Here is a 20525-nt window from a genome sequence, read left to right as displayed (position 1 = left end):
GAGCCCTGACCGAAACCCAATTGAGCATCTCTGGAGAGACCTGAAAATGGCTGTCCACCAACGTTCACCATCCAACCTGACGGAACTGGAGAGGATCCCCAAATCCAGGTGTGAAAAGCTTGTTGCATCATTCCCAAGAAGACTCATGGCTGTACGAGCTCAAAAGGGTGCTTCTACTCAATACTGAGCAAAGGGTCTGAATACTTATGACCATGTGATATTTCAGTTTTTCTTTTTTAATAAATTTGCACAAATTTCTACATTTCTGTTTTTTTCTGTCAAGATGGGGTGCTGAGTGTACATTAATGAGAAATAAAATGAACTTTTTTGATTTTAGCAAATGGCTGCAATGAAACAAAGAGTGAAAAATTTAAAGGGGTCTGAATACTTTCCGTACCCACTGCTATATATATATATATGTATATATATATATATAGCAGTGAAGAAACTACGCTAACCGGATGTACTTGAACGCATCGTGAAGTTTCCCTTCGAGTCAGAATAAAATGGCGCTGGCTTGATGAAGACGTTACCTCATGTATGTTTCTTCATTGAGCCACAGGTACTGTAAAATAAGTTTACGACTCTTTAAGTTCACTGTCACACTAAGGTGAATATTTCAGGAACGACTTTTGCTGTGTTTTGAGATGACTGTGATAGATGTGTGATGTCGGAGTGTGTAGTTAAACCCAGTGACTTTGAGAGTAACGGCCGCCGTTAAGATACCAGTTAGCCGTTACATGTCGTAAAGCTGGGTTGTGAATGTAATTTTGCGTAACTTTGAGAAATTATTTCATATGCATATATACGTATTTTCATGTTACATAAAATGTTACAGCTGTCAGTGTTTAGAAATGAGTTTCACCATAAAATGTTGAGTTTCTTTTATATTGCTGTTCAGCCGTTGCCGCCACCAACCGCCATGTTGTGCTTTTTGCCAACGGAGTACGAGTTGTTGTGAATCTGGTATTTTTGATAGTCACACATTTTATTTGAGTAACAGAAAGAATATTATTTATTTTGTTCTAATTGCTGATATTTTATTTGCACTTTTCTGTATTTTCCTATTGTTTTGAATACTAATGTACGAGTGTAGTATAGGAACATATTTTGATATAGAGTAAGAATAAAATGGCGCTGGCTTGATGAAGACTTTACCGCCTCGTATGTTTCTTCATTGATCCACAGTGAACCGCAGATCCGCAGTGCCGTTACCGGTCCAGATACCCCTGGGGTATATGGATCAAAAGGCTTTCAAACAATTAAAATGAATGGTGCCTTGAGTAGGTGACGGGAAAAAGTCCACCGTTGTTGTCGTCGAGGTTTTCAACTTCGAGAACTTTTTCCAAAGACTTCCAAAACATTTGGCAGGAATCTGTCACCCTCCAACAAACCCCACTTATCACCCCGCAGGGGAGTCTCCCGCTGCGGGTCTGAACAGGACGCTTCAAAGATGAACCGTGAACTCGGTGCTCCAGGAGTTTCAGCCAATGAGACGATTGACGGGAGACGGCCCAACAGAGACGGCCCAAATGCAGCAGCTGCTTGACTCTGACCCGGTTGCGGTACCGGACGCGGATTCCGTCGGCTGCACCACCCAGCTGAGAGGAACTACGGGAGGAACCAGCAAAGGGATGGCAGTATGGAGGAGGTGAGTTCAGAGGAGCAGGTGGACACAAGTGGGCTTGTCACGGAGCCATCAGAGGGGGGAAGAGAGCCAGGAAACCTCGAGAAATGCTCACATGTACCCGCCATATCAGCCCTGGAGGCCCGGGAGCAAACCTGATGTTTGCCCGTGTCCTGTACCCCCATGCCACGATTACCCAGCTGTTCATGGGCCGTGTTTACTACCCTACACCATTATGGACATGTTAGACTTGTGACGACAAAGACACTAAAGTACACTGAAGACATTTACCTGCACTCCTACAAGGACTGCATTGACCATCAAACTTTCTTGACTACTAGACATTACTTGTGTTAGTTTGGTTCTGGATGTCCGGAGACATCTCTTGAAGCAGGGGAGAGTGTAATAGGTTGAAACCGCTGTCGCAAATTTTTTTTTTAATAATTATTATTATTATGAAACAGACACCCGTCTTATTTTTTGGAGATACCGCTGAAGAAACTACGCTAACCGGATGTACTTGAACGCATCGTGAAGTTTCCCTTCGAGCCCAAAGTAGCGCGAGTCAGAACAAGATGGCGCTGGCTTGATGAAGACGTTACCTCATCGGATGTTTCTTCATTGAGCCACAGGTACTGTAAAATAAGTTTACGACTCTTTAAGTTCACTGTCACACTAAGCTGAATATTTCAGGAACGACTTTTGCTGTGTTTTGAGATGACTGTGATAGATGTGTGATGTCGGAGTGTGTAGTTAAACCCAGTGACTTTGAGAGTAACGGCCGCCGTTAAGATACCAGTTAGCCGTTACATGTCGTAAAGCTGGGTTGTGAATGTAATTTTGCGTAACTTTGAGAAATTATTTCATATGCATATATACGTATTTTCATGTTACATAAAATGTTACAGCTGTCAGTGTTTAGAAATGAGTTTCACCATAAAATGTTGAGTTTCTTTTATATTGCTGTTCAGCCGTTGCCGCCACCAACCGCCATGTTGTGCTTTTTGCCAACGGAGTACGAGTTGTTGTGAATCTGGTATTTTTGATAGTCACACATTTTATTTGAGTAACAGAAAGAATATTATTTATTTTGTTCTAATGACTGATATTTTATTTGCACTTTTCTGTATTTTCCTATTGTTTTGAATACTAATGTACGAGTGTAGTATAGGAACATATTTTGATATAGAGTAAGAATAAAATGGCGCTGGCTTGATGAAGACTTCTCATCGTATGTTTCTTCATTGATCCACAGTGAACCACAGATCCACAGTGCTGTTCAGCCTGTGTATCACATGTTACCGGACCAGATACCCCTAGGGTATATGGATCAAAAGGCTTTCAAACAATTAAAATGAATGGTGCCTTGAGTAGGTGAGGAAAGTCCCTTGTTGCCAAGGCTCTGATTTGATATATAGAAATATAAAGAAAGCCGGGAAGGACCAGCAGGAGGCGATAAAGAACTGGAAACAACCTGCACTTGGCTGAAGCCACCGTCCCACTTTCTCCCCACTTTGTTTTTCGCCGTGAGAAGGTGAAGGCGCAGTGCGGCGGGGCTGCAGCACTCACAGACAGGAATTAATCTGTTGGACAGCTGGTCCTGCTGCTCTGTCCCTCAAGGTGTCTCTCTGGCTGTCCCTCAGCAGCTGCATCTCCTCCTCGCTGCTCTGAACCAGCCCGCATCTCCTGCTTAAAGTCTGGATTACTTTTCCCTTTTGTTTTATGGAATTAAATTCTCCTGAACAGAGGCTGCTGTAATGAGAGGTAAGCACTGACTGTTTTTTTTTTTTGCTTACTTTTTGTGTGACTGCTTCATCTGCTGTCAGGCTCTCATTGATTTGAAACTTTTCCTGAAGCCTCCGTCCTAGGATCAGTTTGTGCTCTCCTCTTGCTGCTGCGGGAGCCTGCCTGCAGGGGTGATGAAGTTACCTCCAGCATAGGTAGGTGAAAGGTCACAGGTGGGTTTCATCCTGCACTTTGGCACTGGGTGCTTTAGGTATAGCTGCCTAGTCTGATGCAGCAAACACATGCGTGGTTTGAATCACAGTGCGTGCATGCGTGTGTTTTCATTAACCCTCTGGGTTTTTCAGGTCTTCCTCTGAGCAGGGTGGGTTAAGCAGCCACTAGACATTCCTGTAACACAGATAACAAAGACGGGCCCTGGCAGGCCGGCTCCTGGCACTTTAACATTGTATCAAGAGCTAGAAAAAAATAATAATTGACATGTATGTCACTTTATCGCTCTTCTGTAAGGACACACAGCATAATGAGGCCTACCAACTTGTTTCAGAGTTTAATTACTGTAATTACAGTACTGTAATTACTTAAATACAAAGTATTTGATCTTTTAGTTCACGTCCATATACGATTTCAACACTCAGCACCAACACATTTCTGGATGGATGTATTTCTTGCATTGAAACCCCCCCGAACAGACTTTTCCTGTCGGGCCACGTCTCATCCCATCACACCTCTTACATACACAGTACACCATCCAGCCCTGAGGGCGAAGGTTATCACCCCCTCACAGGTGTCTCTCCCGGTTCATTCTCTACATCTGAGTTCAGAATTGATCCACAGCCAAAGTCTTATTATTTCAGACTGAAATGTTACATCACTGATGGTGGTCGTTGCCCACACAGGAAGACTTACTTACTCGACTTGCGTCACAGAAGAATAACTTTTTCCCATAAACTGTTGACTCAGTCAGTAATTAATCTCGTGCAAGGTGAAAAACCGTGTGGGAGATTTGAACTTTTTTTCACTCTTTAAATTCCATCATCCATGTTGTTTACATAGCTGTCAGATGTGATTGCTGATGTGCGTGTGCTGCAGGGAGACAGGAGGATGGCACAGGCATCTCTGCTTGTGCAGGGATTTATATAAAAGTTTTTTTTTTACTGCAATGCTTATCAGAAGTGGCAGCCTGGAAGTTTTTATAAAGTTTATCACACAGTTCACATGACGTGCATATCTGCACTGCTGCACCCTGAACTAATCTGTTATAAACTTGGGAGTTAATTGGTGCATAAATCTTGAGGTGAAGGAAAGCCCAGTATTGCGTTATCTGTCGTCATGCTGTAATTTGAGAGGATTTATGTTCTCATCTTGCTACTTGCTTGTATCTTGTCAATGTGTTAACACCCACCCCCCCCTTTCCTAACCCTCCTCTGTTTCTGTGTATGAAAGAACAAAGGCCTTCATTCATGTGGCTGATTTTTTTCCCACACTCATGTGTAAAGTTTTTTTTTTTTTTTTTTTAACATGAATCTTATCTTTTGTACACCGTTTCTGAAATAACAATAACAAAGGCCTTCTTACATGTGGCTGTTTTTCTTCCCACCCTCATTTTGTTGACTTGTAAAGTTTTTTGTTTTTATATATATCTAATATACATATATATATATATATATATATATATAAATATCGTATCTTTTGTACACCGTTTGGATTGTAGTTAAGAGTTTGATGATAAGACTCTCTTTCTGTCTCTCTGTCCATTAGGCCTCGTGTGGTACTACAGTTAGCAGCTGGTTAGCTTAGCTTAGCATAAAGATTGGAAATGGGAGGAAACAATCGACCCTGTTTTGGCTAAAGGGAACAAAGTATGTGTGCCTGCTTTCCTTAACCTCACCTAGTAACACATCATATCTCAGTGTAATTCATACAAAAACCAAAGTGTACAAATCATTCTGCTGTTGTTGCTGAGAACCTGTTTCCAGACTTTGTGCTAAGCTAAGCTAAACTATTTACCAAAATGTCAAACTTTTGCTTTAAAACAAGTAAAAGTGTATGAGGTAACATTTTATTTTTTTGATAAAAAGATTTCCAGTCCTTTTCTTAAGATTTCTGAGGAAGTTTGTGCAGTAAGTAGTACATGGGGAATAATTATTTTCTAAGGTTTAAATTGGAACAGTTTTAGTGGTATTCTGGAAACCAACAATAGATTTTAAACTGAACACTGGTCTCTGAACTGTATCTCTATTTTTTTAAATAAATTAAATAACAGGTCTTCCCAAGGACAGTTTTGACAAATGATTTGGGAAGTATATATATATATATATATATATATATATTTATATATGTACCAAGATGGCCTTGTAAAATGAAGTGTTAATAACACACACTGTATGATAAAGGCTGAGATTATTTCCAGCTCAAATATACTGTCATATTTGTACTAATGTGGCTGATACTTACAATAGTTTCTACATACTTCCTAAAAAACAAGAATTGTACTGAGTAAGAATTAACATGGGACTATCTTGCTTTATTGGCAGATCTATTTAATAAAAGCAAACCCTGAAAACTCCATCTGTGACTTAAGATCTGGCTAAAAGACAGAATTTTTTTGTTGTTGTTTTTTTGCAGCATAGACAGATGCTTTTGTGTGGGAAGTAAATCTATCTGCAGGAAGCCATTATTATACTATTATATAATATTCAACATATGTTCTTTAGATTCCTCCCATGCCCCAGCTTCATGTATGATCCACTTGCCTGCCTTCTATAAATATTTGACATGAGTTTTCCTTCCTGTTACCCACAGTGAACCCATGCTGTTATTTCCCCTGTCAGCACTGGGGTGTGTGTGTTCGCTATCGTGAGGACACGTATGAGTGTGACTGCACTCGCACCGGCTTCTACGGAGAAAACTGCACCATCCGTGAGTCCTCTCATGTTCATGAAGCCAGTTCTCATATCCTCTGCTGCTCCTGCACTTTTGAGGAATTTGAAATATTATTCGGAAATAGTCGTTGAAAAGGACAATTTCATGTTATTGTTAAACCCAGATATATTGGCAGCAAAGCTCCTGGCTCACAGAGTTAAAACCTCTTGTCTAGACTCAAATATTTAGAGAAATTGGAGCAACGGCAGCTGGATCAGAGCTGCTCCTTCTGCCTATCTCATCACTGAGACACTTATCTCTGTTGATTCGCTTCTCATTGAAGAACCAAACATGCTGTAGTCCTTATTCACATGTGAAGTCTTTGGCAGACAGTCGCATTGTGCGTAAAAAAACCAAACGGATGATCAAGAAAGACCAGAGGGAGGGAAAGAAGGGACGAAAGGCCAAGCAAAGTCAAACAGGAAAAGTGGACTGAGTTAGTTATAACTCAGTCCACTTTTGGACATGGAGAGATGGACATGGAGACATGGAGAGATGTTCCCCCCCTCGGTCGCCGATGCCGCCGTTAAGATGAGCTACCCTCCGGGGGTCCCTGAGGAGCGTCAGATGGCCATCGGTCAGGAAGTGTTCGGACTTCTTCCTGGTTTGGGAATGTTCGCCACGCTGTGGCTGAGGGAAAGTCCTGAAATAATATTTTCACTTCTTGCATAAGGTAGAACAACATATGTGGCTCCAGAATCAACTGTGAAACATCGTTATGGAGCTGCAGGCCATGTCAAAGGAACACTTCCACATTTTGTAAAATATGTTTATTTTGTATTCTTGTTGAGAGTTAACTTTGATTTAATTATATACAAGTTAGTTGAGAAATACGACATAAAGTACAAAACTCCAAAAGTGAAGCTATTCATTTTGACGCAGCAGCCGCTGATGAGAATACAGCGAGACCCTCATGTTGATATCGTGCTTCAGAGGTTTGTTTTCTCAAACTAATTTTTTGATTTAATTAGCACCAACCAGCCAACACGCAGCCAGCTTTGGGACCCTGGTGCAGCCCGGCCTGATTATAAAAGCAAAATGTAATTTCGTTTCACTTCATTCAGTGAATCAAAGAATCCAGAGACGTGGGTGGCTGTTCAGAAGTCTGGAACCGTACAGGCTGTGAAAGCAAGATTGAGCTTGCTCATGGTTCTGGTGAACGACATGACATAATGACTTTGTTATGTGGAGTGAATTTCCACTCTAAATCCCTCGGTGCCGTGATTTCCAGTAACAATGAGATTGTTTTTCATGTTGTTTTTTTGTCCCACCAAAGCTGAGCTCAGGACCAGGGTGCGTCAGTTCTTGAAGCCCAGCCCAGATGTGCTGCATTACATCCTCACCCATTTCCAATGGCTGTGGGACATCGTCAACTGCACTTTCCTGCGGGATGTCATCATGCGGATTGTTTTAATAGGTCCATAGTCAAGCAGTTCTTTCTGAGAAATTCTTTCTGGACTGTCACGTGCCCAACATATCTGTTAATTCTTTTCTTGTACCGACAGCGAGGTCCACCTTAATACCCACACCTCCGACTTTCAACTCAAAATATGGCTACCTCAGCTGGGAATCCTACTACAATCTGAGCTACTACACTCGGCTGCTGCCCCCGGTGCCCGAGGACTGCCCTACACTGATGGGGGTCAAAGGTCAGATTTAAGGAGCCACTTTTTTCCAATGTTGGAATTGCATCCATCAGGTAGACAGAAACACAACTCCACATAAATTATAATATTGCTCGTATCATACATAGTACAATTGAAAGTGTAAACGTCTTTTTTTATTGGCCAGAGTATTGGACCCTTTTTGGTGGCAACTGAAATCGATTTTAAACATCTGCCAGCAGACACTAAATTTAATGTCTGGTCAGATAGTTTCTGATTTAAATCCAAAATTAGATTAGAGATTAAATTAGATTTTATTTGTGCAAAGATTGGCCAGACATCTTCAAACAACATTAAATGTTTAGGAACTTTGGCCTCCTCTGTCAATTAGAAAAGGCATTTTGAGGCAGAACATGTTGATACTTGTCATAGTAAAGTATCAACACAAGTATTGTTTCTGTATCACAATGCAAATCATTGTTTGCTTTCTGGTACCAAAATGCACAAATATTACACAACTCTTCCTATTAATAGTAATGCTATGATCATTTCATTGGTGGAATGAGTATTCATATTTATTTTTATATTTATGAATGATTTTGTGTAATCAGAATATTAATAAAATATTAATCTTATTAGTTAAATAATAAGTAGTCTGTATTTTTTATCTGTATCTTCTGGACAATATTTTCTTCTGAAATGTAGTGAAGTAGAAGTATAAGGCTGCATGAAGTACCAAATATTATACCGAAGTACTGTACTTGAGTAAATATGTCTAATTTTAACATCTCCTTCGATCAGCGTTGTTTTACAAGAAGCTAAACCTTTGCCCGCGGTGACATGCAGAGCTCTGACCCTGAATGGTTGAATTGTGTTTAACTGTATCAGTCCGGTTTTAACAACGTCAGTATTATGACTAGATGCGAGGTTTATCTGTGTTTTTCCTCGTGTTGCGTGTAACGTCACAGTGTTTCTGTTCAGGAAGCAATAGGCTGCCTAACCCTGAGCTGCTGGTTAAGAGGCTGCTGAAGAGAAGGACGTTCAGGCCTGACCCCCAGGGCTCCAACCTCATGTTCGCCTTCTTCGCGCAGCACTTCACCCACCAGTTCTTTAAGACCTACAATCGCATGGGCCTGGGCTTCACGAAGGCTCTGGCACATGGGGTTAGTTCATTTACAGCTTCTTTTTTTTTTTTTCTCCAAACAACAATACTCAAACTTTGCGTGGAAAAGAAAAAAAACAAAGGAGGAGTTAAACTGTTATCCCAAATAGTGCAGGACGTTACTTTCGAGCTGTTTGGCCAAATGAGATCACATATTGCAGATCACACGGCAGATACATCTCTCTGTAATTTCCAGTATATGGAGCTTTCAAATCTGGCGTTTGGTGAGACATTCCCGCTGTTGTCATGGCTGGATGAATACATGCTGGGCATGCTCTATTGGCAGAGCATGTGAAGCACAGACCTCCGCCTGCTCAGATGGCTAACGTCCAGTTCAGCCCGATGTTAACTTGGAAGGAAATAATTCAATCATGCGACTCTTTCCAAATACTATCGGACTGAATGGAGTTTTTTTATGGCTGCGACACTCAAAATAGTTTATCCACCATTTTACAGCTACAACAGTCTGGTGTCTGGTGAGAGCTGACTAAGAAGACTGCTGCCACTGTCATGTCTATCTGTGAAGCTACCAATAGCTGCTAGGTAGCTGGAAACGGGGGGAAAGCAGCTAACCTGGCTTTGTTTTAGGTCACATAATCCACTGAATTAACAGGCTGCGTCTCATTCAATCCTTAAAAATGCTGGAAGTGTTTCTACCCCCTGGCAGGGAACGAGCAGAAAAACTCCCAAGAAGTTACTATTCCTGACCAACAATTAGTTTTGTCTCATCCTGGGACGCCCACAGGTGGATGCAGGGCACATTTACGGAGACAGCCTGGAACGTCAGCTCCACCTCCGGCTTCACAAAGATGGAAAACTGAAATATCAGGTAAAAGAGTGAGCGGAGAAAGTTATATCAAGAATCTTATCTCAGCATGTTGATCAAGAGAGGAACAAAAAAAATGCACCTGCGGTCTTGTAATTTATTATTTACAGTGAAACAATACTGTCGTTTGTAATTTATCAAACAAGCACGTCAGCCAAATCTGTAACTCAGTGCAGTTGATGTTATCGCTTCGTGCCGTAATTACTGATTCTGAGGACTGTCATAGATGTAAATGTGCTGAATGTGCTTTTTTAAAATCATTCATACAGCATACTGTTAGAAAAAGATTTTGTCAAGCAGATTGTGCAGTGAGTTGTAAAAGTGTCGTCATTCATTCTCATCTTTCCACATCAGTTAGTTGATGGAGAGATGTTCCCCCCCTCGGTCGCCGATGCCGCCGTTAAGATGAGCTACCCTCCGGGGGTCCCTGAGGAGCGTCAGATGGCCATCGGTCAGGAAGTGTTCGGACTTCTTCCTGGTTTGGGAATGTTCGCCACGCTGTGGCTGAGGGAGCATAACCGAGTCTGTGACATCCTGAAAGCAGAACATCCCACCTGGGACGACGACCAGCTTTTCCAGACCTCACGGCTCATCATCATCGGTGAGCTGGAAATATGTTCATTTATCTTGTAGATAATTACACGAGAAGATCCGTAGCACTGTTTGTAAATGAAGCCAACACCACCATCTCCAGGTAAAAGAGTTATTAGCCAGGCTCGTCGCAAAAACCATCACTTCTCAGTAATACATTTTTATACTCCATTATGAAGTGATATATGGTGGATTTTCTCTTTGCAACGCTTATTCACTAAAGATCCCCTCCAAACATGTTTTAAGATGTATGTAAAATACTCTACAAAGAAACTACTACTACATCTCACTTGCGTATTAAAAATATGCAAATATACGTTGCAGTTTATTTACCTTCCGAAAGGCAAATGACATCAATCTTTTGATCTAACATACAAAAGATCAGTTTATTTAGTGCTTTTATAAAATCGGTCCTTGATGTTTTGTTTTTTTAATAATAGTGTACGTCTGCACGCCTACATTTTGTGTGACTAAACTTTAGGCGGAACCTGTTCAGACGCGATTCAATGTCGGGGTGAGGTGTATAATAATTACAATAATTCGGTCTGCTCTCCCTCTTTGTGTCTCCGTACGTTCCCCTCAGGTGAGACCATACGAATAGTGATCGAGGAGTACGTGCAGCACCTCAGCGGCTACCTGCTGCATCTCAAGTTCGATCCCGCCATGCTGTTTGAGACTCAATTCCAGTACGGGAACCGCATCGCTCTGGAGTTCGTCCAGCTCTACCACTGGCACCCTTTGATGCCCGACAGCTTCCTCATCGACGGAGACGAGCTGTCGTACACGCAGTTCCTCTTCAACACGTCTGTCCTCACGCACTACGGCATAGAGAAGCTGGTCGATGCCTTCTCTCGGCAAAATGCCGGCCAGGTACCGACCCACGGGCACAGTGGAATGACAACACGTTACAACTGATACTCAAACTGTCAGAACCGAAAGTATTGCCAGACTGAAATATCGGCGTGAAGAGGTATTTGGCATTCGCACTAAGGTTTCCTGTTGTGCTGAATTAGTGGCCTGGATGTGACTAGCATCATTACAAGTTGACAGTTTAAAGTGACCGATGGTGTTTTTGTGCTGTTGTGGGATTAACTGTTGGTTGAACTGAGGATCGTCATATTCACTGATCTAAAGTAAAAAAGGAAGACGATGTCATAAAATTTAACACTAATGGCTACAAACGTGTTTTATATACTGAACAGAAACAGAATATTATATAATAATTATCGAATGAAATGTACGATTCGGCTGGAAGAGGAATTCGTTTCATTACATTTTATCAGGTCATTCATTCACTTGCAAAATTCAGATGTATATTCAAATTCAATTGTATATATTTTACAATCACACATGAACATACAATCCAACAGGTAATCCAACAAATAGCACGATACAGTGGATGTGCCTTTCTCCCTGTCCTTTGGGTTACAGGATGCAACCAGCAATGAAAAGATCCTTAGAAACAAATTAATGGAATGTTAAATACAAAATTGCTGGTTACTGGTTCAGCTGTGATTTTGCGTGTGCATGCCAAACTGCAGATGTAAGAGGAGACCTTTCAGTGTGTGTTTCTGTGTACAAACCAGCATGTGTGCACAGATTGTACTTTGAATGGCACAATTTGTTCGTTGTGAGGCAAAAAAAAAAAAAAAAAGTCAGCTCCTTCATTCATTCTCACACTTGTGCCCTTCAGGTCGGCGGCGGCCACAACATCCACGCTATGATGACCAAAGTATCCGTGGGAGCGATCGAGGAGTCCCGCCATCTGCGCATGCAGCCGTTCAACGAGTACAGGAAGCGTTTCAACCTGAAGCCGTACACGTCATTCGAACAATTCACCGGTAAGACAAACGGCTCTGTGTGCAGCCTCGCACAACGCCAAGCGCGGCCTTCAACGAATGTGAGTCACGGCTTTTAAAATTCCGTGTGAGCAGCTGAACACACATTCCTGGAAAAAAGAAAACCGGTATCTGCTCCCTTTGGAAGGACTTTAAAGACTTTTTTTTTTTTTTAAATGACTGACACACCTGAGAAGAAAGTATTGATCCAGAGAAGCATTCATGTTTTTCTTAGCTGCCAAAAGCTCTATTAAATATGCTGCGTAGGCTGTATTTCTCACCAACATGTGTATTTTGTTATCGCATTTACACCAAATTCAAAAGTAAAAGTACAGCTGTGTTCTCCAGGAGTCCTGCTGGAGACGATATTCGCTCTATAAAAGATGTTTTCATCAACACTTGTGAATCCCTTTTGCAGATAACGAGGAGATAGCCGACGCGCTTGAAGAGTTCTACGGTGACATTGACGCTGTTGAATTTTATCCTGGCTTGCTGTTGGAGAGGACGCGGCCGGGGTCCATATTTGGAGAAAGCATGGTTGAGATGGGAGCCCCCTTCTCCCTCAAAGGGCTCCTGGGAAATCCTATATGTTCTCCAGTTTACTGGAAGCCGAGCACCTTCGGAGGCGAAATAGGCTTTGACATAGTGAAATCTGCCACCCTCAAGAAACTGGTCTGTCTCAACACCAGGACGTGTCCTTACGTGGCTTTCAGAGTCCCAACAGAGGACAACTCACAAAGTGGAAAAGATGGCGATGAGGGATGGAAGTATGAGCTATGACCCTTTACCAACTCCCGAAGATTATGTTATGAAATCCCGAAATGAAAGTAAATAAAAGAGGCGGGTGACAAACAACAAACGAGTGTCAAGGAAACCATTCGGATCTGAACAGCACTGGAGAGTCAAAGGACTCAGAGCTCACAATGAAATCCAGCTCACCTTTTTTCTTTACTTGATCTCTGTCTCTCTCACACTTGAACAAACACACCATCAGCATATTTTGTGTTTTTGTCAAATGCTTTGTGCCTGAAAACTGAAATATTAAATACATGTTCACACTGTCTGATAATAAAAGGTATGTCCTGTCTCTAGATTTGTTTTTTTGTTTTTTTTAAGAGTTTATTGAAATGCAATGTAAACATTTACTAAAATAAAACTATAGACATAAAGCGGATTATTGACATTTATTTAAATTGGGAGCAACTCAAATCTTTTTTACTCTATTCTTCTCCTGAGTGTCCTCTCCCACCTCCATGTTCCCACCCACTTTTGTCGGGTTTTTTTGGCTCAAAATTGAAAACTGATGGTTGAGAAAAAGAAAAAAAAAACTCACCCTTGACTGTAGCGCTGCTTTTTCAACAAACATTAAAACCACATTTTAGCACAGTTACCTCATAGCTTGGATCATTTTAGTTTAGGAATTGGAATATATAAAAGATTATATAGGTCCAGAAAAAACACATACATTTGGACAATATCTGTCTTCCCAGATGATTTAAATCCTGCAGTAATTCGTATTAACAGAAGGGAGGGTGAACCCATATCCTGTAATTACTGCTATGGAACCTTTTGCGAATATTTTAATTTCTCTGTAATACGATCAAAATGTTTGACTTGGCATATGTAGGGCTGGCAGCGGTGGTTATTTTGGCAGTAGTATAAACTACAGTCACATTGCCCCCTTGTTGTGAAAGTGGGAACTGCAAAATGACGCTTAAAAAAACAAAAAAACAAATCAAAACAAATAAATGACAACAGTCAAACAAATATGTTCAACGAGGTGCACAAATTTAGTGTCTTAATAGCTTTCTTAGTTTGGGAGCAGAGAATAGATCTGACATGTTACTCAGTTTAATTTTCAAATATAATAATATTAATACTAAAAAAAAAAATGTTTTCGCTTTGCAGAAAACATATCTGAACCACGCATTATTAGTCCAGAAGGGATTGCATATCCATAAAAACAGCAGACTCCTTTTTGAGTGACAGCTGTACTCACCACTTCCAGCATCTCCCCATGTTTATACGTCAAATCTGATGCCTTTAAGTGCTTTCAGTAAAGTCGGATCTTCGTAGTAATATGTCTCCGGAAGCGGACACCGATCACATAATATACATTTAAACACGGGATATAATAATAGAATGAGCTGTACATTCAAGTAATTATTATTATTATTATTATTATTATTTTTTACAGTACATACATATAGTAAACATTTCTTAAATCGCAACTCCGACAACATTTTGCATTGCTTTAATTTTCGTCATTACGACATGTCAGTGAAGGCATCACAGCCCGTCGGGAGGGAAGCTAAACGAGCAAGATAAGCTGAAGTTAAACCGTTGGAGGCATTTTAATAACGTCGGTTGGATAAAAGGTAAGAAAAGTGTTTTCGTGCGGAGAATGATTTGTACGGTTTCACAGCAGTTTATAACGCGGTTATTATTCAACCTCATTTCGGGTAAGTCTACTCAGAGGAGGGGGGGAACCAGCCCGGCCAGCTCGGTTGGCTAAAGCTAACCCAGCTGACTTTAACAAACGCCAGTCGGCCCTCGTCCTGCTGACATTAAACAAACTAATCGGATTGTCTCCGTCCTCTTTTAGTAAAGTGTCAGCAGCTGATGAAATAACCGTGATAGTCATCAAGTTTGCTGAACGATCAGTAATCTAGAGATCCTCGGAGGTGAGTTAGGTCTTGGTTAAATAAAGGCCCCATTGGGAGAGATTATGTTCTTAAAGCAATAAATAAATATGTGTAAATGTCATTTATTGTCACGAAAATTGCAACTAAACCAAAACGTTAAATGTGATTGTGGGGGTGGTGGTTTGTGAGGAGTGTCTCTCTTCCATCTGTGCACACAGGATGGCCTACATACGGATGAGTGCATCATAAAAGGCCTTTCAAGCCCAAATTAATAAACTGACACACTTACTAAAAGCTATGTTTAGTGTGGATGTCCTGATTTTGAAGTAAACCCTTTAATCTGACCTGTGAATCCGGATTACGTGCTCCGCCAGACTAAAGTGTGGTTAATCTGAGGGTGTTTTTAAGCAAGTGATGCTGCACCGTTGTTGTTGTTTTTTTGTTGTTGTTGTTGTCACTTGCAAATTATCAGTCAAATCACCAGGATTTGAGGTCCACGTCTATTTATATGCAGCCTGTGAACGAGAAGAGTGAAAGTGGGTTTCCTGCTCCCCACAGGTGAGCCGTCGTCATGACTACCCTGGATGACAAGATACTGGGGGAGAAGCTGCAGTACTACTACAGCAGCAGTGAGGATGAAGGCAGCGACAATGAAGACGAGGACGGGGAGAGGAAGACCATACGGGAGGCCGACGTCAAGCAGCCCGAGATAGAGTACAGTGCAGACGGAAGTGCTGTCAACACGGGTGAGCTGACGCGTTCCCACTAAAACTACTGCTGTAATTGTCTTTATCTTTTTAATCGTCATTATTTTTTAGTGTCAACAAAAGACAAACCGAAGACAAAGTAAACTCTTTATAAGACAATACATTTAAAAAAAAATATATACAAATGTTTTAAACTTATTTCACTCAATATTTGCCTTTTGATTATTTTTATTTGTTCTAAAATGACAACAACAAAAAAGTCTCCTATCGCGCTGCCTCACTATAATCAATCGATCGTCTATCAGATTATGTCGTGTGGCGACAGTGACTTTTTTTTTTTTTGGGGCTTTTCTGTCTCAGGACCAAAGGGTGTTATCAACGACTGGAGGAAGTACAAGCAGCTGGAGGTGGAGCAGAAACAGGAGCAGAAGAAAGAGATGGAAAGACTGATCAAGAAGCTGTCGATGACCTGCCGCTCCGACCTCGACCTGGAAAAGGACAAAGACAAACAGAAAGAGCTGCAGGAAAAAATCAAAGGCAAAGTAAGTGAGATGGGGAACGAATAAATTATGAAAACAACAACAAAAAAAAACGGAGCTTCAATGTCCTGTTGGAAATTGTGCAGCACTTGCCAGTGTAGTAAAGCATTTGGTGCCCGTGAGTAGTTCAAGGACTGTCGGAAATTTGATAGCCTGATGATAATTTCTACTTTTACAGTTTACTTTTATTTATTTTTTTTTTAAACATCCCTTTTTAAATCTGCAAGCGGATTAAATTATCAGCATGTTTAATAGATTGTAGATGTTCCTACGGTTGGATATTGTTTCCTTTGAACAGGGCCAGGCTAGCTGTTTCCATCCGTTTCCAGTCTTTGTGCTAAGCTAAGTTCGCTCTCTGCCGGCTGTAGATTCATATTCAATCGCCAGAAATGAAAACGGCGTCAAATGTATTTATTTTTTTGTGGCAAACACGCTAATGAGCATGCTTCTGAAGCGTTTAACAATTCTCCTATTTAACTGCGTGTTTCGCTCCGTCTGCTCCACAGATGACCATGAAGGAGTACAACATGCTGCAGGAGGAAGATGACGACGAAGACTTCCTCCAGCATTACCGCATGCAGCGCATCGAAGAGATGCGGCGCCAGCTCTGCCGCGGCAAACGCTTCGAGCGGGTGTACGAGCTCGTCAGCGGAGAGGACTTCCTGGAGGCTCTCGACAAGGAGGACAAAATCACGCTGGTCATGATCCACATCTACGAGCCGGAGGTGCCGGGCTGCGAGGCCATGAGCGGCAGCCTGCTGTGTCTGGCGCAGGAGTACCCGCTGGTGAAGTTCTGCAGCGTACGCAGCTCGGCCATCAGCACGAGCACGCTGTTCCGAGACAGCGCTCTGCCGGCGCTGCTCGTCTACAAGGCGGGCGACCTGATCGGCAACTTTGTGCGGCTCACGGACCAACTCGGGGACGACTTCTTCGCCGTGGACGTGGAGGCCCTGCTGCAGGAGTACGGCCTGCTGCCCGACAAGTCCCCCGTCGGCCCGAAGGCGGTCCGCAACGGCGCCATCGTGCAGTCCGTCGCGAGCGACGAGGACTCGGACCTCGATATAGATTAGAGCCGCGATGCTTCGTATGCTCGGGAATACGCAGGCTGCATGGACGATAGATCATTTATATGTGTGGACCCCCCGTAGTGATGACGGACTGAGCCGGGATCGACATGTTACCACTCTCACACACACACACACACACACACACACACACACACACACACACACACACACACACACACACACACACACACACACACACACACACACACAACCCAATGAGTTTTATCATATCATTCCTTAGTAAACGGTCGTCATTGGTTAATAAGTAAATACTATCTACTATGATTAAATTATATTGTGATGAACGCTGTAGCGTCGATGTTTTGTTTGACTGATTTATTTGTCGTGTGAAGACACATTTGTTTTGCATCTCCACTTTATTATCTGCGTTTTCCCTCTGCAGAATATACAACCTTCAGCCAAACTGACCTTTAAATCATTTTATATCTTTTATATGTGCTGTAACATTTAGTGGGGGGAAAAAATAAACTGTAAAGTGTTTGGACTCGCTGCTTGTTGGATATTTATTTGTTATTTAAAAAAAAAAAAATTATACATTTTTTTTTATTTGTTCATGAACAGTGGCTCAAATGAGAGTATGTGATAGACTCTGCAGTTTAATAAATCAGCACCACTGCACACTGTCCGGCAGACAGACAGACACACAGCGGAGCGTCTAGCGGCTACAGGAGACTAAACACGGTACACATCTGTAACACAGCTGGAAACACAACTTCACGTCAGCACTAATGTTGCTAAATAACTGGCGAGCAACTATTTGCCAACACGGTTCCCCTCTGTCATCATAAAGCGATGACGGTCAGCTTCTACTGTGCTCAATGGAAATACAAAAATAGACCAATGCAGTTTAAATATTGATTTTTTTTTTTTTTTCAATCCTGTTTGTAGCCACATACTGTATTCAATTCATATAATAAATGGCTATAAAAGAGACACGTCACCTGGTGTAAACCTGCCACAGTTACATTTTCTCTGTTATGATGCACCGGCATTGATTTTCCACTTCAGGGACTTCAGTCAGCTGTTGATCAGCTGATCAGTCTTCACAGCAGACTGAAAGCTCAACTCATCCGGTCCTGTCGGCTCAATGATCGCTCTGAACAAAAACCTGACGAGTGACGGGCGGCTTGCACCTGCGTGACGTCAGACCGACGCGGCCCTACAGGCAGCTGGTCAGCAGCAGCAGGCCGAGGCAGGACAACACCACCAGCGCCAGGGCTGTCTGTTCGTGGAGGGGAGCAGCGGAGTCGGGCAGGTACTGTCCGCAGAAGGCGTGTTCCAGCAGCAGATGGGTTTCTGCACTGATGCCTGCCAGCAAGGCAGAATAAAAAAAACAACAACAACAACAAAAATTAGTCACATGACCCGCAGGCAGTGTTTAGCACCCGATGACGTGACGTTAGAAAACTCATTTACAAAAGATTCCGTTCGTCCCTCTGCTGCTGAGACTCACTGCGGCCATCATGACTGTGAAATCGATGCCGACTAATGGTGTGTTCCCCGCGCTGCTGCCCGACCTGTCGGTACAGATACTCACCGTGTTGGGACCATTCATCCCAGTGATGTAAAACGTCCTCGTCGTGATGTTCTTGATCATCTCGGTCTGCAATTAAAAACACATGGTTATTCTTTCTGCACGCTTATGGCCCAGAGGGACAAGAAATGACCAAAAAAAACAACAACAAAAAAAACATGATTGAGTAGTTCATTCTGAGCATGTTGAGGGAGTAAAAAAAACAAAAAAAAAACCAAGCATTAAAGGATTAAAAGAGACCGAACACAAACAGTAAATGAAACAGCTGATTTGACCTTGAAAGATTAAAAAACCCCTCTGCGTGTTTGAAAAAGAGCTCCTGGCGTTTATTTGACATCCTGCATCGTGAGATCACTTTCTGTGTAATGAAGTCTTTTAAAATTAATTTTAAGGGTTTTATTTGGAACATACAAAAATAATATGTGTAGATAAATACTCTTAAAAATGTTAATGAAAGTAAACATCAGACTCAGAAAGAATCAATTTAAAGGATAAAAACAGATATTTGACTCTTCATGCATGTATTGTGCAGAAATGTAATATATAACATAACATATAATTTTTTTTTCCATTGTAAAATTAGTAAAAACAAACAAAATTATTTTTTATTTATTATTTTTTAAATACTCTAAAAATGTTAAAAGTAAACATCAGACTCAGAAAGAATCAATTTAAAGGATAAAAACAGATTTTTTTTTTTGACTCTTCATGCATGTATTGTGCAGAAATATAATATATAACATAACAACATATAATTAAAAAAAATTCCATTGTAAAATTAGAAAAAACGAACAAAATTATTTTATCTAACTTTGAATTAATGTTGCGATCAGTGTTTAAAGAATTAAGGAATCCTTTAATTATTACTCGTTTTCTGTTTGATTGGGCTCTTATATAATGATTTTCATATATAATAACTTCCCCTTTTGTTTTTACTGTACATTTACTATAAATGGGGAGGGAGGAGGGGCGGAGGAGGAGGAGGAGGAGGAGGAGAAGGGCTCCGTACCATTGGGGTGATGCCACAGAATCCTTTTGAGCTCCCTCAGGGCCTCGGTGAGGTTCTCCAGCTGATCATGGAGGTGGATGTTCTCCTCTATCAGCGCGTGGATCGTATCCTGCAGCTCGAAGCTCCGACTCTGCAGCACCAGCAGAGTCAGAGGCACCAAGAGAAGCGCTGGCCTTTTTAGACCCCTCATAGTCCGACCTCGGCCTCCTATCACATCTTCACAGGCGCACGGCCTTCCTGTCCGACTCCCTCTTGGGAAAGAGACTCGCTTCAGTGCAGAAACAATTCGTGCAGGATGCTGATCAGATTAAACTCAACAGGGGTTGGAGTGGGGGTGGAGGGGGTGGAGGGTGATGACTGTTTGTTCTTTATTTCCAAAGCCTTCGGGTGGAAATCTGCCAGTGGGCTGCTTTAAAATCTATCCGATGTTTCCACATCAGTGAGTACAGCAGGAGGGGGGACTGTTCGCTTCAATATCTCGTCCTATTGAAAATGATATGCTCTCCACATAGACCGTGTGCACAAAGCAAAGAGAACGGGTTTTAATCTGTTCAAGGATTCATGCCAAATTTATTAAAAAAAATAAAAGATAAAAAAAATAAAACAAAAACAATGTCCAGACCGGGTGAACGGATAATCAATGCAGACCGACATCCTCCCGGTGTTTAATTAGCTGCAGCTCATTTC

General features: G+C 41.7%; 1 protein-coding gene across 1 annotated transcript; it reads left to right on the top strand.

Annotated features, from left to right (window-relative positions):
• Positions 1-3160: 3160 nt before the first annotated feature.
• On the top strand, positions 3161-17779 carry pdcl (phosducin-like). Its single transcript, XM_069160496.1, has 14 exons — positions 3161-3391; positions 3484-3567; positions 6176-6292; positions 7572-7712; positions 7801-7944; positions 8881-9062; positions 9807-9890; positions 10242-10488; positions 11062-11348; positions 12172-12319; positions 12735-13089; positions 15523-15707; positions 16029-16210; positions 16714-17779. Exons 1-14 carry the CDS (start codon positions 3385-3387, stop codon positions 17275-17277), a joined length of 2727 nt encoding a protein of 908 aa, XP_069016597.1. The 5' UTR covers positions 3161-3384; the 3' UTR covers positions 17278-17779.
• Positions 17780-20525: the final 2746 nt, after the last annotated feature.

The sequence above is a fragment of the Embiotoca jacksoni genome, unplaced genomic scaffold (genome assembly GCF_022577435.1).
Source record: "Embiotoca jacksoni isolate LCO1_2020_lvr unplaced genomic scaffold, fEmbJac1.0.p SCAF_10, whole genome shotgun sequence".
In the NCBI taxonomy this organism is placed as follows: Eukaryota; Metazoa; Chordata; class Actinopteri; family Embiotocidae; genus Embiotoca; species Embiotoca jacksoni.
The sequence above is the reverse complement of the archived record's forward strand: the minus strand, read 5'-3'. Positions and strand labels throughout refer to the sequence as shown.